The sequence below is a fragment of the Manacus vitellinus genome, unplaced genomic scaffold (genome assembly GCF_001715985.3).
Source record: "Manacus vitellinus isolate BGI_N305 unplaced genomic scaffold, ASM171598v3 scaffold_54_pilon, whole genome shotgun sequence".
NCBI lineage: Eukaryota > Metazoa > Chordata > Aves > Passeriformes > Pipridae > Manacus > Manacus vitellinus.
Genome location: NW_021940645.1, coordinates 223220 through 249972, shown reverse-complemented (window position 1 = coordinate 249972; position 26753 = coordinate 223220). Strand labels below are relative to the sequence as shown.

The 26753-nt window shown below is 39.6% G+C and overlaps 1 protein-coding gene across 1 annotated transcript; it reads right to left on the bottom strand.

The window, feature by feature from the left end:
• Window positions 1–2193: 2193 nt before the first annotated feature.
• BMS1 (BMS1 ribosome biogenesis factor) lies at window positions 2194–25353 on the bottom strand. Its single transcript, XM_018081589.3, has 22 exons — window positions 25074–25353; window positions 24520–24710; window positions 23019–23098; window positions 21309–21497; window positions 20666–20808; window positions 19311–19432; window positions 18601–18797; window positions 17753–17889; window positions 16365–17197; window positions 15483–15584; window positions 14389–14546; window positions 13768–13849; window positions 12740–12816; window positions 11526–11708; window positions 9806–9994; window positions 8979–9159; window positions 8399–8457; window positions 5944–6066; window positions 4768–4915; window positions 4095–4270; window positions 3430–3591; window positions 2194–2719 (listed from the first exon to the last, which is right to left on the bottom strand). Exons 1-22 carry the CDS (start codon window positions 25247–25249, stop codon window positions 2483–2485), a joined length of 3945 nt encoding a protein of 1314 aa, XP_017937078.2. The 5' UTR covers window positions 25250–25353; the 3' UTR covers window positions 2194–2482.
• Window positions 25354–26753: the final 1400 nt, after the last annotated feature.

The window sequence follows — 26753 nt, the reverse complement described above, 5'->3', positions numbered from 1 at the left end:
GCTAATTATTTGCACCTCCCGCAGCGCTGACTGGGTTTATCCAAGATAAGAACAGTTCAGCCCCTTATTTCACCACCTGCCAGTGCAGGACTGTTGCCAGCGATTCCCTCCAATAACCCAGCCTGGTTTAGCAGCTGAAGAGGAGCAGTAAATATTGTTCCTGTTTTCCTAGCCAGCAGTTTTACTTGGAGGCTGTGGTGAGGGATACGGGATGCGGGGCAGGCACTGACCTCCCCTCTGCTCAAGGCCCAGTGGTACAAAACACGTGTCTGTGGACAGGGTGCAGGCACTGGGGGGTTGAGGAGCTTTGGGTGTTCCTCAGGCAGTGCAAGGCCCTCGCTCTCCCCAGAACAGTCAGGGGGTGTTGAGTGCTCAGCCCAGCACGGCCCCCTCCACACTAACCACTGCCCTCCCTGGTCCCAGGGGGCACAGCCGAAAGAGTCCATGCCAAAAGCAAGCCAAAAGCACAGGGGTGCACTTCCCTGCAGTGCTAAACATCCCTGAACCAGGAGCAGTCAGCAGATACAGGGGCCCTGGTCAGGGCTCCCATCCCACTGATGGGAAATCACAATATTTTCTCTCCAACTGAAGAAGGTCACCTAAGCCGTACAAAAAAACCCCAAAAATAAGTATAATCCAGAACAAGTATCTTGTAGAGTCTTTGCAGGTGAACCATTTTCATGCTTTATTTGCTGAGTGGTTCTCTCCACAAGGAAAACAAGATTGAAGTCCACCATCTCCCCAGTTTTGTCTCTGGACAAACTAGATCTAAATTATTTTTCATTACATATATATAGCAAATGTGCAGTGGCAACTTCTCAGGCACTCATAAAAACTTGTCACATGTGAATACATGGAAGATGCAAATAGCAACTCAGGTGGAAGTTTGCTCACAATAGCATAAAAGTGGGATTAATAGCAAACACTTCTCTGATGGTTTAGATACAACCTAGCCAAGCACACTATAACAGAAGAGGAAACAACCCTGCTGAACAAAGTCATGGTGAACCATCCTATGCTCCTCTGTGGGGCAAAATGCCAACAGCTTTGTTGTAAATCTCTGAAGACAGCAGTTGTCTATTCAGCAGAGACTCTTCAATTATTCAAACATAAATCATGTTTTCATATTCACATGACCTCATCTGAATCTCACAGGGGAAAAAAAATTACTGACAAATTAATTTGAGTCAGGTGTCAGCCTAATATCATATAGACAAAGTTGGATGCATTAGAATTTCAGTATCAGTACACAGAACATTATGAGATTAATTAAGAAAAACCCAAAATACTAAATGATCACAAAAAAAGTCTACAAACCCATTCAACCAAAAGCTTTTGTGTGAGGCAGCCTGACACCACATGGGATCTTACATCTGAGATAGCACATATTACTGCAGTGTAATAATAATGAATTTCAGCTTGATGACAAAGAGTAAACTCATTCAGGAAGGGGACCAAGAAATTACTGATGTTATCTGACCCACTGCCTGTTTGAGGATGAAGTATTAAAAATAGGTACATTACAGTAACTTCTTGATACTACATATGGCATAAAAAAGATAAATTCCTCTGCTCTTCCAATAGAATGACTGTTTAAAGCTTTCTGTCATGCAAAAAAAGACTTCAGCTCTCAGTTAACAGGATTGAAACCAACTACTACTTCTCTCCATTCATCTTAAGTCTAATACTGTATTATCAAACCAAGTTGGCTGGACCTAGGAAGATGTTCCCAAAGGAAGCAAATTACTCTGTCTGCGCTACCCCCACAGAAAATCAGAGTAGCTACACACAATTAGGAAAGGTCTGATATTGTTTGTCCAGAAAGCTGCAGTCATTGAGGGATCTACTGACAGCCTCAGTGTGCTAAAACTGGCCAAGTAACAGAAGATCTGAATGGAACACTTTTTGAAGACCTGCTGCATACCTAGTGAGAAGTGGAAAAAACTGAGATGCTTTCATGCAGGACCTGATGATCTAAGCACAGGAGCGAGCTACTCTGAGGGCATTTGCCAGCACATCAAAGACAGAGAATTTCCAAAACTCCTACCCAGTAACAGTTATCTTCACACCTTTTAATAAAAGATTTGCCAAGGGCAAAATGGCATAAAGTACTGCCAACACAGGAACATATTTGGAGACAATCTCCCACAGAAGTCCACTAGTACTAAGACAAAACACAAACAAGCAATATTCTGTAATTGACATTAAAATACTTTATTGGTTAGATAGAATATGCAGTATGCATAGAAATACTCTGAAATACAAAGTCCTCCAGAATATTCATGTATAAAACCCACAATCCATACTTCTACATCTTATTTATATACATTGCCAATGTATTCAAGAGTGTGAACAAGGTCATATTTGCAGTTCTTCCTTGTCTTGAAAGCACACTTAGTGTAGTCCAAGGCCTTTTTGTTTCTTCAACAGAAAATTGCACAGCTACTCTATTTCCTCATTTGGCCTGAAATCTGATGAAATTTTACATACTCTTCTCTCTCTTGCTAGATCCTTTCAAGCTTGACTTTTGCCTCTTTTTCTCCCTTTGTCCCAGTATGCGATAGACTTTTTTCTTAGCCTCCTTTTGCCTCTTGAATTTCTGTTCATCCTCCTTCTGCTTAACTTTGAGATATTCTTTAAGCTGTTCCCGATGTTTTACTTTGGCTTTACTTATCTTGTAATTATTCACTGTACTCAGAGCACTGAGTAGGGCTGATATCTAAAATAGAAAACAGACAATCAATATAGACATAGATCAGTTTGGTGAGTAAGAAACAGTTTAACCTCAGCAGAGACATATATAATGAAACAGAGATTCAAGGCAAGTTCCTAATCATCTCTGCACCTGTTACCTAGTTTTCAAAATGGTTTAATTAGTTATCTTGTTAGGAAGTTAATAAGAGCTTTAATTTTTGTGAACCCTGATTTTGCTTAGATACTTTTTAAAAGGCTATGCCTAATTGCTACTGTAGAACACTTAAACTGCAGTTTGGATCTTCTTGCCTTTGCAAGCACTCTAATTCTCAATTTTCAGAGCAGAGTATTTGCTTCAAATCCTGTCTGTGTTAATAATACATGGCAATGACAAGTCAAATAAAAAACTGCAGCTGCCAATTTGTGTCACCCATAATATGAGAGCACTAAATCCAAGTGAAATACCTTGCAAGTGCTGTGACAAGGACAAAAGTCATATTTAGGCTTCAGGTGACCGACTAGTCTAAAAAATAGACACCATCCACTCAGTGACAGTTCCATATACATACTGTGTGCCAAACAGGAACAGAACAAATTGCAGGTGATAGTTTTTCACTAGGAGCATATATATCTTGAGCACCAGCAGTAGATTGAAGTGCCAAACAAAAGTTAGAAATGTTTTAAACAACACATTTACCCTTCATGAGTCCTTGTTTCAGAATAAGTGATAATTACCTTCTTTTCATGAGGCTCCCTGATAACAGCTGGTCTCCACTGGTCTTTTGGAGCCTTGCCTTTCTTCTCAAGATTCTTAGGCTTGTTCTTAAAAGGCAGTGCCTTCTGCAGCGCTTTAGGAATGTGCAGCTTATTGAAATGTCTCTTCTCCCTCACAATAGGCTAAAAGAATGAATATAGAACATATATAAGATTGTTGATCTTTAAAAGCTTTTATTTTAATTTCCATCTTTCGGGGGGGGGGGAACCCCACAAAACACCACAAACCAGAAAGAAACAGCACCCCTCAAAACAAACAAACAAACAAACCACCAAAACAAACAAACAAACCCCAAACCAAAACCCAAACCCTATTTTCCAACATCCTTGCACTGATTTATGAATGGTATGTTCACTCCAATTACTAGTAAGACTCAATAAGCTTCTGGAAAAGACTTCTACCCTGCAGATTACTTGATAAACTTTCATTGACCCACAACAATCTGCTCTCCACTGTTTTATTCCCATGTCATGCCAGGACTGTGCCTCGTGGATAAAAATATGAAATCACACATGCATATGTATGAACATGTATTTACACTGCTCTCAGTTTGCACAGGTCTGAGACAGTACAAATTTGACTACAATCACTAGTTAAAAAAAACCCAAACAAAACAGACATATACCTTATAGAGAGAATCCTTGTTTTGTTTCAGTTTGATGCCTCGCTCATACCTCAGCTGGCCTGTTGTCTTCATTCCACTCCAAGTATCTTTCTCACCTGCTGGCTTCAGCAAGGATGTTACAGGGTTATAAAACGTTGGGATAGAAACAGGATACCAAGTCCTCACAAAGACAATATCTGAAAGAAAAGGAAACATTACTTGGCTCTAAAACAACAGTTCATCACATCCACACAAAGATTGCCTGAATAGAACAGATACCTAGACCATGTGCTAGTATATGGTTTGGTATATATACCAAAAGTTTTCAACTTTTGGTAAAAGCAATGCAACTATTTGTACAGTTGGATTCTGCAAAACCTCATAAAGGCATGAACAGCACATATTCCTGAAGAGCAGGCAGCTGAATACCACCCTATTCACTATTCATATTCAAGAACTAGTAAGAGTTCATTCATATATGTATATGTGCCTGTACAGTTCTTGACAAAAAAAATTTTCTTTTCCATAACATAAAACGCATTTCTTTTTAATTTCATTGTGCGTGTCACCAGATATTTCCCATTCTCTGAATTCACATCTTAATTATCAGATTCCAGAATTGTGAGACACGGCTTTCCAACCTGTGAAGAAGGATGAAAGTTGTGTGATAACTTACATGGAAAGTGCAACTTACCACTCATCAGCAACTTGTCTTCAAATGTTGCTCTGAAAGCACCCACGGGAGTTCGGAGGGCCTTTTTGATCTGCCCTCGGATACCGCTCACAGTACGGATCGCTGCTCCTTCAAATTTAGCCACTTCCAACTGAGAGTTAAACATCCCCTGAAAATGTGAATTACCCACCATCATTCAAGAGGCTAAGTTTTTCTCTGTGACCAACACAGGCCACAAAAACTAAGTCCTACAAGCATATCTTATAAAGAAACAGGAACATAACATTGTGTTTAGACTAAGAGTGCTGATCATACCAAAACCACACTGAGCTGACTTTAAGGTAAGCTACTGGAAGTAATCTACTTAGAGTCACGTATCACAGGCAAGGTTTCTAAGCATTAAATACATACACCTTAAAATTCTAGAACACCAGAACACTTCTAGGAGAAGCTTTACAGTTCTTTATAGTAACTTGCTGGAACACAGAATACCTTAAAAGCAAGCAAGGTGCCTGAAGTTGCTAGTTGTGAGACTCTAATACAATACAGCTCTCCAAGGTTTGTGCTTTTTTCAAAAATCACAAGGAAATCAAGGAAGAAATCTGTCTATGCCTAGTGTGAATACTTGAGTGCTTCACTGTTGGGGTCACTGCTTACTTACTTGCTGCCCCAAATGAAGAATAACCTAACTTCTTCCTGAGCCTGAAAGCCCAAGGACAGCTGGAAGGTCAATGAACATTCATTTCTGCAACACTTCCTACCCAAACACTTTTGTAACTGTAACTGAGAAGTCTTAAGCACTGCTAGAAATCATCTTTGATTCCAGAGCTGAAATTTAGTGGGATCAAACTGCCTGAATGATGCCAGGGACAGGTTCACATCCTCCAGAAGTATCTGCCACTGTGGGAAGCTAATCAGTGGGTTTTAGGAATGAAGCAGGAGTGGGGAAGGAAAAAAAAAAATCACATTAAATGTGAACCAGGTGACTGTTGCAGAATTTTTGTTTGGTTCATAATAATTCATATTGCTTGACAAATGATCAGTATCTTTAGAGACCACACTGAAGGGCTACTGAGATCCAGAACAGCATGCAATAATAATAATGCAGAACTTCTGCCTCAGGAAAGACAATCCCAGTTTCATTCCTTTCTAACATCAGTACATGTGGTTTTGCAGTATACATACCTACATACCTACCTTAATAAAACAAGTGTTCTTATAAATTTTGAACGGAAAACCGGTTAGTTTTAATTTCTTTACAATAGTTATGGATTTATCTAAATCGAGCACAACTCCTGTGGCAGCAATCCGGAAGTCAGGCTGAAACATGCAGAGATGAAAGACACTGCTGAGTGTGTATTTAGCACAAAGTGAAGAAACCATTTAGAATCACAAAATCATAAAATAGTTGGGATTGGAAGGTCACCTAGATAATCTTTAAAGGTCACATAGCTGTGCAGTGAGCAGGGACATCTTCCACTAAATCACGTTGCTCAGAGCCCTCCCAATCCTCTGAATGTTTCCAGGGATGGAATGTCCACCACCTCTCTGGTGAACCTATTCCAGTGTTTAACCATCCTTGTTATAAAAAAACTTCTTCCCTGGATCTAGTATAAATCAACTCTCTTAGTTTAAAGCCATTCCCCCTTGTCTGGTACAAGAGACCCTGCTAAGAAGTTTACCCCCATCTTTCTTATAAGCCCCCTTTAGGTACTGCAATCAGGTCTCCCCAGAGCCTTCTCTTCTTTGTGACGAACAACCTCAATTCTCTCAGCCTTTCCTCAGAGGAGAGGTATTCCATCCCTCCAGTCATCTTGGTGGCCCCCCTCCAGACTCACTCCAGCAAGTTCCTGTCTTTCCTGTGCTGGGGGCCCCAAAGCTGGATGCAGCGCTCCAGGTGGGGTCTTATGAGAGCACAACAGAAGGGGAGAATCACCTCCCCTGGTCTGTTGGTCATGCTGCTTTTGATGGGGCCCAGGATGCAGTTGGCCTTCTGGGCTGCAAGTGCACATTGACAGCTCATGTCCAGCTTTTTATCCACCAACATCCTCAAGTCCTTCTCAGCAGGGCTGCTCTAAATTCCTTCATCCCCCAGGCTGAATTGACACTGGGAGTTGCCCCAGCTCAGATGTAGGACCTTGCACTTGGTCTTGTTGAACCTTACAAGGTTCCCATAGGACCACTTCTCAAGGTCTCTCTGGATGGCATTCCATCCCTTTGGCATGTCAACTGTACCACTCAGCTTGGTGTTGGCTGCAACCTCGCTGAGGGTGCACTCAATCCCTCTGTTTATGTCACTGATGGAGACATCCAACAGTGCTGGTCCCAGTACTGGGACACCATTTGTCACCAATGTACGTCAGGAAACTGAGCTGTTGACCACTACCCTCCAAATACAGCCATTCAAACAACTCCTCATCAGCTAAACAGTCCACCCCTCAAACGAGTATCTCTCCAGCTTAGAGATAAGAATGTTGTGGGGGACCTGCACTCCATATTTAACTGCTTTTAAGAGTTCAGAATTTCTAACCTTTACAGGAGTACAGCAGCATGAAAAATGTAAATTGACTAGTACTGACTAGTTGAGGTGCTGCTGACATAACATTCCTATCATTCACTAATGAGATTTTCAGAACTGCCATTCTAATTACCTTGGAAGCAATCTAAGAATCCTTGTTATCTATCTCACTGAGTTCTCTTTATGAAACAGAATCTTACTCAGACAGAAAGTCTCAAAGGGGAAGTGCTTTCTGCACTGCTCTAAGATTATGCTGCGGACACATGGTGAAAACAGCCTTTTAATACATATAACATAATGGTTGTGCAATAGGACAAAGCATATTTTAGGAAGGAGATACTAATCACCACTCCGATTACTGTCAAGCTCATTACAATGCCATGCAAAGCTTTCATTATTATATTGCCTGCAAACATAAATCTCCTTTGAGTAACATATATGCAACAAAGATTGCACCTGGCAAATACTGCTTTAACACTATTTAAATTGGAATTATAGAATGGTTTGGGTTTGAAGGGACCTTAAAGATCATCTAGTTTCAAAACCTCTGCCGTGGGCAGGGACACCTTCCATGACATCAGGTTGCTCAGGGCCCCATCCAACCTGGCCTTGAACACTTCTGGGGATGGGGCACCCACACCTTCTCTGGGCAACCTGTGCCAGTGTCTCAGCACCCTCAAACTAAATGATTTCTTCCTAAATTCTAATCCAAACCTACTCTCTTCCAGTTTGAGGCCATTAGCCCTTGATCTATTGAGTACATGGTCTCTTAAGAAGTCCCTCACAAGTTTTATTCAGGTATCTACAAACATTTTCACAGGACGCAGAGAAATCCCACTGAGGACAAACTTTTTCAACAGTATACCTTAAAACCAAGTAGGTATAAATCCTTCCACAGAAAATAATAAAGCAATATTTCTTTCAGTGTAGCAGATGAAAATTGTTTAAAAAACCCCTCTCCATACAGTGTCCCATCTTATCACAATACACCTTTCAAAAGCTTGAGTCCACCTACTTTCTCAGTTCCTACAACTACACTGCTCTACCATATGTAAACCTTCTTCCCCAAATCTATGTATTTTACCCAAATACCCAGAGAAAGCAGTAACCAGCATTTTGTGATAACAAACATACCGTTGTGCCACTGACAGACTGAACTGCCAAAAATCCTGTCCCCTGAGGAGTGATGGGCCCTGCAAGAAAATTAAATTTAAAAACCTCTGAAAAGCTTTATTACACAACATCTAGCCTCTATTTAAAGTCAGAAAACTTAGAAATACATGTCAAAGATTCTCAATAAATAAAACCAAAGAAAAGTTTAAAGCGTTCAAAGTATTACTTACATACGAAGTCCCATGAAAGTCAAAGGAATGGTTAACATGAAGTTACTCATGTAATGGCTGGGCCCTGAATGTGAGCAAGTGTTTCTCTGCACACAGCCAACAATTCAGGATCCTCTTTGATATGATACAACTTAGGAGAACGCTCAGAATTTGATTAAAAGCCAAATAATTCACAAATCACTGAAATAACTCACAAATATTAGGCAACTGCCTATTTTCCCATACTATTTGGTGTCACTTTATGTTCCATGGGGAAACTTAAAGACTTCCTATTCCAAAAGCTACTGGCTGTATTTCCTGACACACCCTGTAAGCTTGAGCCATTGACAGTGATGAAGTGACACAGGGCAGTAACCCCAGCATGCCCTCACCCCAGAAGGCTGCCCCGCAGTGCATGTGCTGTGGTGTGTACTTCAGGAGCCGGTGACGCCCGTTGTGATCCTCGATGTAGAACATGGGGATCGTCTGGAAGCGCCTCCACCCCAGTGAGAGGATTAAGGGATCGCGTGTCTTCAGTATCTTCTTATACCATCGGTGCTTCTTCAGGCGCAGCTAGTTAGAAGAAAAGATGAACAATCCTATTACAGGATGGCAACATGAATTCTGAGATTCGAGCCTTCATTTTCAGCAATGACTGAAAGCAACTTCTATCTACACTAGAATTTTTTATTCAGTAAGCCTTCTATCTTCAAACATTCTCACTAACACTGGGTTGACTGGAAAGATTAATCAGTTTTTCACTCACTTTGAAGTCATGTTTGTATGCATATAAGGAATTACTGTATTAAAAAAATATATCTATAAATATCCTAGTAACTTTTCTATAGTCACTTATATATAGACTATGAAGCTCAGAGTACAATTTATGTTTGCAATTTAACAATCACAGTATCAGTCCTGAGACACCTCTGCAGATGAACATTAATCACAGTATCAGACCTTAGTCCTGAGACACCTCTGCAGATTAACATTAAACAACAGTAATCCTTTCCGGCTATCCAATTAAGCCTGTAAAAATCCAGTATCTGCTACTGCAGAGTTACAGTCTGTGTCAAAAGCAAATCCCCTATTTGAGAGACACAGATCAAAGTTTCTCTCAGGGTTTACTGTATTTTTAATAAACAGAAAATAGTAACTCCAGACACTCTGAAGCACACCTGTTTCGATACAAAATGCACTCACATCTTTGGCTACATACCTGCACATATCCGACATTTCCTTCACTGTTGCCTAAACCACCCAGGATAATAGGATAATGAGGGTCAAAATTCAGGACAAATTCACATGGCACATTCTCAATCTCTATTCGAACATACATCCCGGGCCGGAAGCCCTCATACTGCACTCTGGTCTCATCGTCTTGATCTTCAAATTCTGCTCGATTAAGCTATGTGACAAAGAGAAAGTCACCATGTGTTTCACAAAATTCCAGTATTAACAACTCGTTCATGAAGTGCCAGTTCTATTTAAAACATGCTAACATTTATATAAATCTTTTTGGGAAAGATCTGATACGTTTTGTGACTTTTTATTCAGAGCAAGATCTCTGCCACCATGAATTCCTTCCAATTTGAAATCCCAAGTGGGCCTGTTAAGTCTACTTGAAAGACAGTACCCAAGAGAAGCAAATGATTGAGTGACTTCTGTTATACCTTTCATAACGATGACTTTGGGTTTTAAAAATACAGCTGCCAAAGGTACATTTTTTATTTAGGAGCCCAAGTACCTTTTAAAGATCATGTCCTCATCTTTAGGGTGTCGCTTTATGAGGAGGCTGGGCTCCTACCTTACTCAGCAGCTTAAAAATATTTTTGTGCACCCTCACACTGTGCATCATCAAAAGCTCTTCTGTACCATACAAATGTAGATATCGTGAATAACAAGGAGGTTCTAGCTTCTGATGCCCAGATACCAATAAGACATCATATTTCAGCAAAATAACTACCTATTTCCCTTTTCAAGGTATTGAGATACATTACAAATTTGTTCAAGTTTATTTTTCTAGAAGCCTTTGCACATCCTCAGTTTTGAGATCCTTGCCCTTCCATCTCACAGCAGGAGTATTGCTGATATGTATTTCTGTAACAGACCTCAAGTGAAAAGTTGTAAATTCTTTTATTCTTCAACTGGAATGTCCTTATTTATGCTTTCAAAGCTCTTAGTAAATCTGCATACCAGAGCTCATATGATCACTTATGACAGAGGCTAATGCAAGAAGGTAACAATCCATTTAATGACTATTTAGGGTAAAATTTTGCCAGCAGAGAAGACACTGAAGATATTAGAAATAGAAGGCAATGTTCTTCCAAGTCAGTCAAAGAAAGAAGCTACTTTTAAGGTTGCAAGTTCTTATCTAAAAAAAGAAAGGCCTGGAACAACATCAACACCTCAAATTCTGGATGCAGTTACACCAACAACTTCTACCACACGAACAGAGCAATAGTCATAATTATTTTTTCCTCAAAATAACTTGACAGTTGGAGGAAAAAGACTGTTACACAGAACTTACTTATCCACTAATAACGTTGCAAAAAATCACACTAAAAATAATACCAGGAAAATACATGGCACAAATTAGTATTGGAAAGATTTTCACCTTCCTACACATAAAAGGATGCCTTTTCTTTTTTAGTTGCAAACTTTTAAAGTAGATGAAGTTTAGATGACACATCCTGGCTTATTCAGTGATTTAACTACTGCCCTCAGTTTAAATTAAGCTTTCAGTTGTTTGGCTTTTCTTTCCAGCTAACAGAATCAAAAAGTTCAAGCACAAAAAATCACTAGCAAGTATTTCTTTGTGTGTACTTTCTGAAGTAGCATCACATGTGTCTCCACGAAAAAAACCTTTGGAGGGCAAACTCTCCGGGGTATTTTTGAAGACATATAGCCACATAAATTGTCAAGTTAACACCTTGTACCTGTGCTTGTTTATGCATTTCTTCTTTAAGATCATCAAAGTATGTGGCGTCCCCTTCATCATACTCTGCATCAAACATTTCTTTCAGTTTCCGTTTCTTGTCCATGCGCTCCTTCTTCTTTTCCTCCTCCTCAGGTTCTGGTTTGGACATTTTTTCGTCTTCTTCCTCTTCTTCACTTCCAGACTAAACAACAGTAAATTGTCAAACATGTGACATGGTTCAGAGAAAACAACCCATTCTGATCAACAGTTAAATATACACTATTAAGCAATACTTCTTCATAATGCAAATTTTTAGACACTTGAAAAATATTTCCATTTGAGACAGAAATTAGTAAGCTAATACAAGGAGACGTAACTTCAGCAGTGACCAAAAGATCTCATGATCTAATTTTATCCCTTTTCACTGAGAAAAATTTTTTGACTTAACATCCATTTTAACATAAGGGAACAGACCCTAGAACTGACCTACCTCTTATTCTACAGCTAATATAAGCATACATAGTGCAAGAGAAACAAAAATAATTGTTGATAGCATTGAGTAATACTGCTGGAAGGCAGCACTCTAGAGGCCAGAGAGGAGGAAGTCTGTTCACAGACCATTTGAAAACTGCCAAAATTATGCCATTACCCTTAATTTTACAATTAAATGCAAAGCCATCAAGTTGTTCAGTCCAAAAGAAATTGATTTTTCAGTTTGTATTTTCACAGACAACTACAGTTCTGTTCTTGGAAGATATCCAAGCCACAGTATAAAATTGCTTCCACCAGCCTCCTTTATGCAGATAAGAGGAATGACTAGGAAATTGTGTCAAGTTCCCACAATTTTGTGTTTAAAGAGAGTGCTATAATCTTCTGCATCAGATGAAATGACACAGTACAAACAGTTATGATTACATTTGGTTTTAAAATACTTCTCTCATGCCTCCAGATCATCCAGCTCTTGATTAAGCCTGACACCTACTGTTAAGTAAGTGAGGTGACTTCTCCTACATAATTAACTTTAAACAAAAATTCAGACTCAGACTAGAAACTTGCCATTCTAGATATTTATAAGTTCCAAAGTTGGTAATACTCATCTTTTCTTCCTTGTTACCACTGATTTCTTCCCTATTGATTCTATGAAAACTGAATTTATTACATAGGATGCCTATCACTTGATCAGAAACTCATACATGTGTATGTTGCTAAAGAACATAAAAATGCAGGTCAGACCTCATCTCCTTCAGCAGCACCCTTTCCTTTGTGCACAACACCGGTTTCAAGATCTTCAAAGTCTCCATACAGTTCTTCTGCAACAATAAACACCCAAGACATCTGACTTAGTTAGCCATTCTGTTTTGTTGTTCCATACCATTTCTCATACTTTCAGTCTTGTGCATTTCTCAGTACTGCTCGGTAAATTACTTTCAGTACACATATTTTTTCTTCCCATCAACAGTTTTATAAGTCTGTTCTGCCCTCTCTAGAGCTTCAGCTGAAAGCTCTCAGCTGAACTCCAGTGCTGCCTCCTGTTTCCTTTCAATACTTCTATGATTTAAAAAATGTAAATAAAGTTTAGATCATCCCAAAGGACCACACAGCACATTAGTTAGCACTCTAATGACATAAGACACCAGCAGAGCAACTGAGCTCCTGTTTAATTAAAAAAAAAATCAATATAGCTGACAATTCTTAGGTTAAAAACAAATGCTTACAAAAACCTGTCTAATCACAATTATGTTGCATGCAAGATACAGCCACATTATTAAAATTTTCTAAATATTTCCTAATTTAAAAAACAAAACACAAAAAAACCACCTATAAAACATCTGAAGATAGATCTCACTTTTCAGCCAAACGTGAATGGCAAGTTTGTCTTCCCATTAAAGAAAAATTTGTTTATTTCTACCATGACTATCCAAAAGAATAAAATATACATGGAGGATCAATTGCTTAACTCAGACACATAATTCAAAGTTGGCGAATCCAAGTGTTGACCGAGGACTCCATTTCATAATTGAAATTATATACTCTATTTTTCAGAAAGTAAATTTTCAGAATGTGGTACTTGCCACTTGTTTATACAGAGATTTACAGCAATGTGTAATTATATTAGTATCTGTGTAATAATTTATATAATAGTTTGAAAGAGATTTGCAAGTATATCGCTAAGACAAAATACTCTACATACCTAAGTAAAAAGTCATACTTTCCTTAAAAATCCTGTATTTATGAATCAGTTTTAGAAGTCTTACACATACCATCTTCCTCCAACAGTTTTGCTGCATCTTTATCATCTTCCCACTTTCCAGTAACAAAGCAGTCGCGAATACTGCTCATAACCTGCAAAATAACAGTGTCATTGCCTTGCACAGCTACAGCTTGTCACCAGCTGAAACCTTCTCCAATACATTCCCCACTTCCCCATCAGAGATACCACCTCTGAGACAATCTGTTATTCTCACATGCAGCTCCACACCAAGACACCATCACCAAAACTACACAATGCCTCAGCAAAAGCAGGAATATGAAACCAACTTAACTCTTGCACAAAGGTCTTTACACTAACAAGGTCTCTACCCTACACTGAATTTTCACTCAGGATTCCTCTGCTCTTTACTTTTTGGTACATACACAGCAAACTGTGATCCACTAAATATTCAAGACAGCCAAGCACTGAATTGATTTATTGCAACTTTCCACTCCTGTAAGCACAGACCTTGGAATCTGTTACTCCTAATGACAGCAAATAGCGGAATATAAGACACTCTGGCCATAGCTCCCATAGGTCTGCTTCAATGACAACTCAGTAGTACTTCATGAGATACAGCCAGGACATAACCACCACAGGATATGCAGAAACAATTATCCAATGGTATTACCTCTTCTAAATCCCAATCTTGCGGCTTTTCTATCAGAAATTTGGAGCAGTCAAGAGCATTAGCCTTCTGTTTGGATTCTTTGTCTGGACGGCTGACACGAAACAAACCTCCAAGTTCATCGTCTGCATCTTCACTCTCATGGTCCTCATCCTCTACAACTAAATCAAACATATAACCTGTGATGGTTTCCCCCACAGCACATGCATTACATTCTTTAACCACTTCTCTTCTGTCTTATGTTTCACAACACATGCAGTAGTTTGAGAAAATAAAAGATGCAAACTAAAAATAGTTTTAATTATAAAATCCTGAAGAAAAAGGTACACTGATCCAGTTATGCGAATCATCTGAAAAAAACACTGTCAACACAGGATGTTTGTTCAATATCATAAATAGGAACAATACCAAAATTATCTGTGAAGAGGAAGGACATTAAGCTTGTCTGTAAATCAAGAATCTGTCAGAAAATCTTCCTACTCCTGTACCAGGGAAGGTTTAAAAAAGCCAAATTCTCATTGTGATCTACAAGGTTTTGCATAACGAGATTTGTACACTCATACAATGACAGGAAAAGTTGTGCATTAAACTGGACAAATCACATAAATAGTCATTTTCTCTTCCTTTTAAGCCAGCTAGCTATTTTTTTCCTTGGCAAACACCTCATTAGCAATATGATAATACTAAGTCATGCCTAAGAGAATATTCCAGTCACTGTGAGACAGAAATTCCTGAAAACAGCCAACAAACAATATCCCTTTATGAAACACAATTACCACAATGGATTTGCACAGTATCTAGCAGACAATTATATAAATGATCACACTTCTGTAGCAGAAATAACTGTAAAACTGAAATAACTGTAGCAGAAAACATGAGTAATAACTGAATAGTCTGGAAAATGAGCTCAAAATGTTTTTTTATTGGAAAAGTAAAAAACTGTCTTTATTTCAATTACTAGTGTCTACAATTAAAAAGTCAATTAACTCTCCTCAAGCCTCTCACCAAAACACAGTGCTCAAATATTCAGACTTGAAAACTTGGAAACAGCTAAAAAGTAACCATATATGAAGACAAGTTTCCAAACAGATTTGTACCTGTTCCATATACAAGTTTACGAAGATTGGGGGTTGAACGTTGCTGTCTTAGAAAGGCCTCAGCTGCCTTCTGTGTAAGGTCCTCCTTCCACTTAAGTGCACCTGAATAAAAACAAGAATTAGGAGCTACAAAAATAATTTAAATAAGGATATGACAAAAGGTTTAGGGAGTGTAGACACAACCCACAGTTTCTTTTTCTCATACTCCATATATACACAAAACCATAAATTGTGGCTAGCAAATTAAATCACTGATTTTTTTTATGACAAGTCCTAATTTTAGGACAAAATTTTAAGAATTTATTGGCAATAGCGACAGATTTGATTATGTTTATGATGATACACATCTTCTTCGCAGGATGGTTGAGACTGGAAGGGACTTCTGGAGGTCATCTTGTCCAGCTCCACTGCTCAAGCAGTGTCACCTACAGCAGGTTGCTCAGCATTATGTCAAGATGGCTTTTGACTATCTCCAAAGATAGAGATTCCACAACTTCTCTGGGCAACCCGTTCCAGTGTTCAATGAGTTGTTAATGTATTTTAGTAACACTCCTCCAAGAATATTTTAATCTTTCTAGATGTAATAGACCATCCTAATTTGTTTTACACACACAGTTATAAAGAGAAGTATATGCAAAATCAATGAAGTTTATAAAATGAATCACCTGTTTTAGAGAAAGGAAACCTCAGACCTGCACGCTACATTACAAGTGAAAGGCTTACTAGCAGATATTCCCAGCTTTCCTAACTCGACATTTGCCACTTAACAACTGTAAATATATATATATATATGAGAGCCAAGATTATATAGTATTTACTAACAACTAATTCCAACTGATACAATTAAAAATGGACTGTAAAAATTGAACATTTATAGTTTACCTATTGTGTCAGCAGAAAGATCTATTTTTTCTTCATACTCCTCTTCCTCTCTCAGGAGGTTCTCCACATCATCATCCTCAACTTCTACAGCTTTAAGTTTAGTCTGTCTAACATTATGAGCTTTCTTTGCTTGACTGTGCTGAAACCCATCGCTATTTGACTCTTCAACTTCTAATTCATCATGTGATCCTCCTTCACCATCACCCTCATCAAGGGAAGAGCTTTCAACCTCAGACTCTGATGCCTCTTCTGCTGTGCAGTTTCCCGAATCTGTAGTGAGCACTGCTTTTCTTTTCAGACTGTGATCTGAGGTCTGTGATTTTGTTTCTGTATGTCCACTATTTACATCATACTGCTTGGATTTAGCTCTTTTTTTTGCAGCCTCAAATTCACTATCTGAGCTTTCATCTTTGCAAGTCCTTTGTTCATCATCCTCCTCCTCATCATCATCTTCTTCTTCCTCTATCTCACTGCCTTCAGGGGCAGTTTTTCCTTCTTCTTCAGAACTCATCTCAAGATCATCATCACTGTCTGCAAATGCTGGCAGTTCATTCACAGCTTCTTCCTTGGGCACCTCTGTTTTCATACGTTTGGCTCTCCTAATGGTCGTCTCTTCCCTTAACAGCTCTCTCTCACTTTCTTCCTCAGTATCATTTTCATCATCACCGTCACTTCCATCCTCAGACATTGCTGCTTCTTCTTCTTCTTCTTGGTCATCTTCCTCATCACTTACTGCATCATCATTTTCTTTCTCCTCTTCTTCAAATACGGCCTTTCGACGTACTCTTCCAGTCTTCAAATCAAGCTGTCTCTCTTCTTTTGGCATCACAAACCTGTTTTCCCAAAGATCACATTTGGAGTAAGATGGTAAAGTACAATAAAATGTTAATGATACGGTATTTTTAAATAATTGTACAATTTTAGGGTTTTTTTTTCAAACAAAGCGAGGTGATGGAGAACATTCAGAAAGGCAATGGTGTTCTTTAAGTAAGAGTGCCTCTTAATTCAAGAATACACCCTGTGCTGTAGCCATAAATAATTCCAGGAAATTTCTTCATTTTCCATGGAATGAAAATAGGTTATACAATTAATTTTACTGAAGATTATGACTGACATTCTCTAAAACTCTGAAGAAAAACAGAAATATGCTACTTGGGCTACATCAGCAAGAAATTCTTGGAAGGCAGGACTATATTGCTTGTAAAACTTTCTAGTACCAATTATTTCTATCTCAAAATACACATGTAGCATATGAGTAATCTCAGAAGAGGAAGAATTAGACAATATGCCATTCTATTAACTATGTTCTATTGAGAATTTTTCCTAAACTAGAGCCTGAAATTAGAGATTCGTTCACACTCAAACACTGCTCAGCATTCAAAACTTACTCTTGTCCTACATCTTCTGAACCTAAGGGTCTAGAGTCCATGAAGAGAGAGACCTTGCTTGATGCCATCTTAACATCAATGGCTGAATGTGTGGAGATGAGGCTCTGAACGAGTTCGTGATTTGGTCTCACTTCCTCCTGGAAAGCCAAGATTTTTTACTTCTCAATTAAAATGAATAAACAAATGTCTAAAAAACAGCTATGAGTCTATCTGCCTACACCAGCAGAAATATGCATATGTAAGAAAAGAATGCAGAGCATTTTATATAAACATTTTCTCAGACTAGCAAGGTCTCCCTTCTCCGCTTCACATTTCAAGAATATATACAATACCAGATCAGGAAAAATTAAAGAGGGACTCTCCTTCACAGTATGCAACCACTACAGTAAATACAGCAAGCACACATTATCACAGACCCAAAGGTATTTAACATTTAGCAGAATACAGGAAAAAAAAAAAAGCTGAATTCAATTTGTTTGTAGGCAAATGTTTTCCATCTCTCCCTTTGACCAGTCAAAGCCTCTAAGTGTTCTCCCACAATCACCATGCCCTGGGTGATAATACCCCAGTACCAGGAGTTTTCATATATCTTATATCAATGTTTGGAAAGTTATTACACAAACTTTAGTACTTATTATTAACCGATCTTCCAAATGTTTTGCACAATAGCAGATAATTCAAATATCCCTTCTCTGAAATCCTTGGAGGAGAAAAAAAGTAATTACCCACTATGGATAGATAAGGATTGATTATTTTAAAGCAGCTTATTTTTAGACACTTACTTTGACTCTAAGGATTAAAAACTACCTTTTGCACAAGAATTCAAGTCACCGCCAGCGTTCTCTTACCTCTTCTTTTTCATGAGCATGGCTTCCACCAAGGTCAATATAAACAGCATCTTTATCATATACAATGCCCCCAACTCCTGAAAGAGGGGCATAGACAAGTTTCTCCTTCTCATTTAAAGAACGTTTCTTCTGTTGCTCAGGGAGAGCACAGGGGTCTGGTAGGAAACTCACATCACTCACAGTAAAGTCTCCAACACCTGGGGCAACAGACAAAGGAAGCAACAAGGTTTGCACAGTTTTAATTCTGAAATGTGTGCAACTCACTATGAAGAGACTAAACAAACAAACAAACAAACAAACCAAAACAAAAACATTGTGGCATTCAGTAATTTATCAATAGCAAGCTCTGTACCAAACATCCAACTCTTCTGTCTTACTACTGAACTGAGAGAAGCAGAATCCTGCCAAGTTTTGGGTTTGTTTGTTTCCTTGTTTTTAAATGAGAAAACCAGCAACTCACTTTTCTGAAAAGCTTTAAACACTGTGAATGCTGTGTTTAACACTGCGACAAAACTGCCCAATTAAAAGTAAAGCTAATTACAAGATTTATTTTCACAAAAACTTGTATCATGAAAAATAATTTCCAAGAGCATAACATATTTAGAAATGTGGAAAATCTATTTTACAACATACAGTTTAAAGATACAAATCATTTCATGTTGTTATTCATAGATCAGTATAGAAAGAGTTTTTAGAATCTGATAAATTACCTGGCATATGGATTTGACTTTTGTTTTTCAGATGTGCTCCTCTCAAGTATCCATAAAGTGATATCTTCCTGTCACATTTGGGATTGATTCGAACATCTTCTGGGTTTGTCAACTCTTCCATTCTACCCAACATCAAAAATGAAAGTTAAAATATCCAGCAGTTGCAACAGTAACTTTTGAAAAAAGGTAATTTAAGAAAAGAGAACAGCTGCCACTGCATGCCCTGCAGACTCCAGTAATCAAAATAGAATGATCATAATCAAAAAAGAAAAAAAATTCACGGAAAAAGATCTTCCAAAAGCTTTCTAAAATTGTATTTTAAAAGTTGTACAATCATGTTCAATAACGTATTTCCAGAAGATTTACTGACATTTCACTAAAGGTGCACTGCTTTCTTAGCACATTTTAACTACTGTTCATATACTTTGCACACACAACTCTCCTCAAATTAATTCTTTCATTAGAGGTCAAACAGCTGAATGTCACATTCCCTGCAGCCACACAATATCTTCTTTTCCCTAATAATATCAGTGAGTAACACAAAAGCTACCACAGAAAATGACTGTTTGCAGGCAGATGAGGGGGAAACTCCTTCCAACACTGCAAAAGGGAGGCAACACAAACACACAGTCAAGGAAGAGAATGGGGCAGGTGTCCTGGTTGCAGATCAGCTGTAACCTGACCCAACTATCATAATAACTGTAACAGTTACACAGCCTAAAACAATGTTACTGGAAAACCACCCAATTTTTGTTTTTTATGTTTTCCCTCACTTTGCTTTGTGCATTTTGCAGGACCTTTTCATGACAATTTTTCCGAAAGAATTAGAGCTTTGAAAGAGGCTCATTCTAGGCACCTTGGATTCTCGTGGGAGTTTAGTCATAATTGTAAGCATTCTGGTAATAAAACATGAAAGGTGAGGTAATGTCCCAAATAGCCACAGCCACCATCAAAGATTAGTTTCACGTTCCAAAGAGACTGTGAATTAAATACCAGACATGGAGATGAAGCGGAAGGGACTAATTCGCCAGTTGTTGTTTAATTGCTGGAATGCTGTTCCTTTTCCACATACATTCAATATAATCATCAACAAGTAGGATTATTTTAATTTTTGTTTTTGTGTTTCAAAAGTATTTACAATGTGCCAGAGATATATACATGGTCTGACACAAGTGAAAGCTGAACGGCTAAAGCTAACGGCACAAACCTGCAGAGGAGGCTTTCACTTCCCAAAGCCACCCAGGTAACACTAAACACCCATTCACCCACAGAGCTGAGGTCTAATATTACAGGTTTTTTTCAAACAGCAGGTGCTACCTGCACTGAGGTTGAAGAAGAGAGAGAAAAGGACACACCTGTCTGCGAGAACGTACGGGTGAGACGTCTGCCAAGTAAGAGGTCGGAATTTCATAACCGAGATAAAACGCCCCAAGTTGTGAATTTCCTGCTTTTGATATTCTCCGTGAACCATCCCAGACAAATAAAACAACTTAGCACCCTAAACACATTAAAAAGGCATAAAAAGGTTAAACATCTGTTTAATACCTAATAAACTAAAAAAACCAAACAAAAAAACCAAAAAAACCAATTCTAATTTGTAAAGCATAGTTGGATATTGCAGGTTACAACTGGTTCTAGAGATCAAACTGACTAGTTTACTTCAACAGGAAAATTGCCCCCTAAATCTTAGGAAAAAACCATTCACATCCAGAAGACCTCGTACAGACCTACAAGCAGATCCTTCTTGCACAGCACCTGTGTAACAGACCTTTCACTGGCAGCATGTTTAGTACCTTACCACACTGGGATAAAGAATAACCACACAAGTCTTTCTGCAAATAGAAGAAAGATGACATACTCTGATACAATACCCACATTGTTCACTGACGGTATTATTTAAAAAATATAAGAACATAATAAACCCTTAAGTACTGCCCCATTTTTAATTTAGCTTCCATAAAGCAAAATATATGAAAAAATTAATGTTAAACGTCCTACCGGGTACACTTCAGTCCAGAATCTGTGCTTTAACTTCTTCTTAGTCTTCTTTAACTGTTTGTTGTTCTTGAATGTATCCAAGTGGGTAAGAACTCCCATAATTTTGGGAAATCCATGTACCTGACAAATGTTCAGGAATTCAAATGTTTCCATCTCAAATCCAAAGCTGGCATCAATAAGCATTAGAACCTGAAAACACAACATCCACATTTCACTACAGAAGTTCCATGGGGCCCACATGAGCTAATTTCAAAGACCACACCTTTAAAGTCATAAGCTTCTTGGGAACCAAAATCTTGCAATAGGTTTTGTATTTTATTTTCATATAACCTGAAAACTCACTTTGGTTTTTAATTAAAGTATGGATTTTAGCTGCTTTAGAAGTTAATGAGGCTTAGGAAATCAAATCTCTTCTCCCAGTCAATCAAATCTCCTTTATATAGACTTGATTTGCTCATTGTCTCTAAAAAAAAATATAGAAGAATATGGCTGGTCTAGGAATGCAATAACATACAGTATTGTAATAAGATCTGAAGAAGTGTTTGCCTTGTAAATTTAAAATATGCAAAATTGAGTATCTTCCAATATATTCAGGAACATCTTAGAAAATTAATAAAATTCTTATATCTCTGTCTTGGATGCACCAATGCCCTTTAGGCTCTTTTGGTAAAATGAGACAAACTAACTTCACACCTTGCAATTACTGTTAAGCATCACTAAAATGCACTGACACAGGAAAACAGCAACCAACAATCACATGAAAGTGGAAGCAAAGTCGTATCACGGTCTCAACAATAAAGAACTAAAACACAGGGAAACTGATGACAGAGATCTTCAAGCAACTGTGTAATCTCAGCCCCCCAACAATAAAACTAAATAGTCTCAGCATCACCATGTGCACACAGAACCTCAAACATCTGTCACATCTACTAACAGAAAAATTTTGCATTTGCATTAATGCATCTCCCTTACTCAGGCAGAAAACATGTAAGTAGAACAATATCTAGATCAGTGTGCACATGTATTTAGATATTAATACAGTTAATACTCAGACAAGGATCCCAAACCCCTATCAGCTATCAGTAATACACTCCAAATCCACACATAAAGTAAAATTCTAAGGATTGTGCCCTGGATCCCCAAGATCAGTTGATGTAATCCCCTGACCCAAAAGTTATAAGTAAATTACGATGGTGACCACACTGCACTGAAATCAGTTGTTTTGCCACACAGTGATCTTTAACTATGGGGACATCGGAGTGCATAAAAATACCAAAACCAACTAGAAAACTAACACATATTGCTTTAGACATTAGTTGAAAACTTCAAGCTAAAAATAATTTTCAGATTTATATGGTTTAACCAAATCCCTTACTGAAAAGTCACTGTATGACCTTGGCTCATTATAAGATCTTCCATTAAAAGTTTAACAGTTGCATTAGCAATGAAGTTCAGCTGCATTTCCCTTTTTTCACATGCTCCCCATCACCACACACACTTTATTTTCCCCCACTCCCAGGATGAGGAAAGTCCTAGGCGTTGTTCCAGAATATTAGGTTTGTCAACAAGCTTAAGTCCTGTTCCTCTGAAACCAAAAACAGCTATGCCTTTGATAGCAACAGGTAGAGAAATCAGACATTGGTGCAGTTCACTCAAAAGTAGTATATTCAATATAATTATAGTAAAAATCACGTGGCAATACTAACTTACCAAATCAGCAACTTTAGCCAGGTCAATCATTGTGTTGATGTCACATCCACATTCAATAATAGTTAGTCTGCGTTTTTTACCTGAAAACAGAATTAAGAATCAAAAACTGAAACAGAGGGAGCAAACCAATTAGGACATTGTTTTCAATGGTCACATTCCTGAAGGGTATCTGGAACTCAAATTCTTGTCTAACATGTAGATCGTCCAACATGCACCACTGTAGAATTGGTTTTACAAGCTTTTAATTTTGCTAAATTACAATTTTTTGTTTGAAAATATGTACTCAACCTGATGGTTTTAAATGAGTTGTTTGGGCTTTCCCAAAAACAACACTAATAGCAAAAAAATGGGGTTTTTTACCTTTGGGAAAAAAAATCTCTGCTTCTTTTGTCTTTAGCACCCCAGCTGACACTGTGAATTTTATTTTACCATATATTTTTGCTCTTTGGATATTATTAGGAAAAAATACGCTCTGTTCTAGCCTTTAAAAAAAAGAGAGGATTAACACAGTAAAAAATTTATTAACATGTATTCAAATGAGAAAAAAAGTACCCACTGATAACTTGGCTTGACTAACTTAAGTCAGGTAATTGAACTTAAGACAACATTAGTAACAACTTTAAGCAACCACAGACAACAGGTATCATGGGTTATTTCTTAATCTTTTCAATTGAAAAATTCAACACTTGAGATCCAGTAGACCAATTAGGAAATCAAATGAAACGTGAATTTTCTTTCCATTTTTTCTTTCCCATTTTTGTCAATCATTCCTTGCAAAAACAAGACTTGTTAGTTAAAGTCTCTGAAGAGTCTACCTGCACCAAACATACAGTTATCTGTCTTCAAGCAAGATCTCCCTTACAAATTTGTGCCTTGAGTGCTGTGGGCTGTGCATAGAACCTCAGTGATCCCCTTGGTAACATTTAGGGAAACACATGAAGGGAACAAACCAAGACAAATGGAAACTGGGACTGAAAATTTAACAAAAAGGAGAAGGAACTGACCAAGAGGTGAGGTGGAGAAATGTAAGTGGAACTGGCTAGGGAAAGTAATCGTTGGCTTAAGAAAGAAAGGTACACAAGGACAGCGAAACTGAAAGAATATGAAACATATAGAGCTTAAAATGAAGCCAGAGAAAAACAGTTCAAAAGGGAAAACAGAAACCACTAGAAAAGGCAAAGTTGTGAATGGTTTGAGGGGTGGAAGAAACTGGGAAAAAAGTCAGAAAGGTAGAAACAAAAACCAAAAAAAACAAAAGATAATTGGGATTCCAGCAGAATGAAAATCAAACTCAGAGTGACAAGTCCCCCCAAAGCCCAAATCTCACTCTTACTGTTAATAAGTATGTAAGTAATAACTTACTGTTAGTAAGTATGCCTGATCACACATCCAAATGATTTTTTCAAAATGACCAAAAATTACAGAACATGGACACATCCTAGCTCTAAAAGCAAGACAAATAAGGAGCACAAAATACACACTTCCATTTCTTTGTTCTCACCTGAAACAATTGTAACAGGACCCCGGATTTCAACCAGCTTTTGCCTTGTGAAGTTCTTAATGAGACATTTTATCACAGTGCTCTTCCCAACCTTGGGAGGGCCGACTACAACCACGACCACTGGAGGTGGCTCCAAAGGAGTGCGATCAACCACAGGAATGTGATGTTTTTTAGTCTTCAAGTCCTGAGTTCTGAGAAGAAATTTGTAATAAATAAATAGAGGAATGTAATAAACAGCAATGTTTATTCTTTGAAAGCCTTCAGTATTTGCAAAATCTTGGAAACAAAGGTTCACCCTCAGCCCAGATACTGAAATGTATGTGGAACTCCAATGGAGTCTAAGGAGCTACACCTTTTTTTATCACTGATCAACACAGCTGTACCATGTAACACAGATGGAGAAAGCATCATGCTTCTGACACAGGCATAGACTACAACACAACCTGGTGAATTAGAATTAGAATGGCTTCCAGACAAAGCAACAAAGTAACCCCAGCCAACACCTGTCCATCCAGCTGACCCTGCATGCTCTATAACCAATTCCCACTTCCTACCGATGGAAGGTCCTGGCCATCCGCACAGCAGACTGCACCGTAAAGGCTTTGGGGTTTCTCTTCCGTGCATCCTCCTCATCTCCTATTCCCAGGTCGTTGAGATAACGCTTCCTTTTCTTCTCTGCCTTTGGCCCGCTGTGCTTCGCACGATGCTTCTTCTTCTCTTTTTCCTCCATCTCACTCTTCCAGCAGTTGTTTACAACCGATAAGACGCAGATTTCCTCTGTGCGGTTCTGGGCTCAGAAGACCAGGCAGTGAGCACACAGAGCACACACGCAAAACACACCTGCGGGAGAAGGGCTCGTCGTGCCAGCACCACCTGACCAGCTCGGGAAAGGAGCTCGTTCTCGCACTGCGCGGCCTCGAGAGCGCACGGCAGCGCCGGGGCCCTCCGCGCCGGGGCCGCGGGGCTCCGGGCAGGGCGATGCGCGCATCCCCGGCGGGCGGCGGGCGAGGGGCACGGCGCGTACCCGCGCACGGGAATGCCCGGCCACACACGTCGGGCGCCGAGGCGGGATCGGGTCCTCCACGGGGCCGCTGCCCCCACGAGGCCTTGCCACCGCACACCTGCCCTGTGCAGTGCTGTCGCCCACCCGACCACTCTGGGCAAGGCGTATCCCCCTCCAACAGGCCGCTGGGTGCGTGTGTCACCACCCGCAACCGCTAGTGCAGTGGTGGGTCGCCGCACCCGCAACGCGCTGTGGCCAATGCCGTCGCACTTCACACGGTACCTGCACGCTGTGGGTTCAGCCCGGGCCGGGTCCGCTCCGCTCCCGCCGCTGTCGCTCCACGTGTGCTCACCACCGATCCGGTCCCGTTCCATGAGGCTCCCCGCTCGGAAACGAGCCGGCTTGGGCGCCGAAGTTCCGGCGCGGCGGCGCGCGGTCGGAGCGCTTATTAAACCGGGCGCACACACGGTGTCCTCCGCCCCCGGGAGCGGGAACAGGGTAAAGGGAATCAGCCACGGGAACCGGCCCCTCTTCGCTTGTTTGTGAATAAATGACTTCCCCGCAAGCCCGTGGTAGCTGCCCGGCGGGGCCGGCCCCACAGCACCGAGGCGTGGGGGCCCCGTCCGCTGCCCCCCCGGGTTTCGGGGCAGCGCCCGTGTGAAGCGGCTGGTGTGGCCCCAGCAATGCGTGTGAAAAAGATAAAAAAAATGGATCCTTGCCAAGGGCCGTGGGAGGGCAAACAGGTCAGAGGGTAAAAGCCTATGAAAGGCTTTTAAGTGCGGTGAACTCGAACGCAGCCACAGAATCACAGAAACATCCAGGCTGGATGGAAGAGAGCTCTCAGGTCATGGAATCCAGCCTGTGACCGAACACCACCTTGACAACCTTGACCAGGGCACTCAGTGCCACGTCCAGTCTGTCCTTAAATTGGTATAAACATGAGTGGCATCCACACCTCCCTGGCCAGTCCATGCCTGTGCCTTATCATGCCTTCTGCTAAGGAATTCTTCCTTATATCCAGCCTAAACTTCTCCTGGTGCAGCTTACATTCTCTCATCCTATCACTAACGCACTTGGATGAGGGCTTTTTGCAGGCATTAAGCCCTCCACCCACAGGGACAGGACCAGACATGCCAGGGCAAGGTACCCTGGGTGAGAAGTGGGTCATTGTTTTATCTCAGGTCTGTGCCCATGCCTGAAGGTGAGTCCCCCTGAAGATAATTATAGGTAC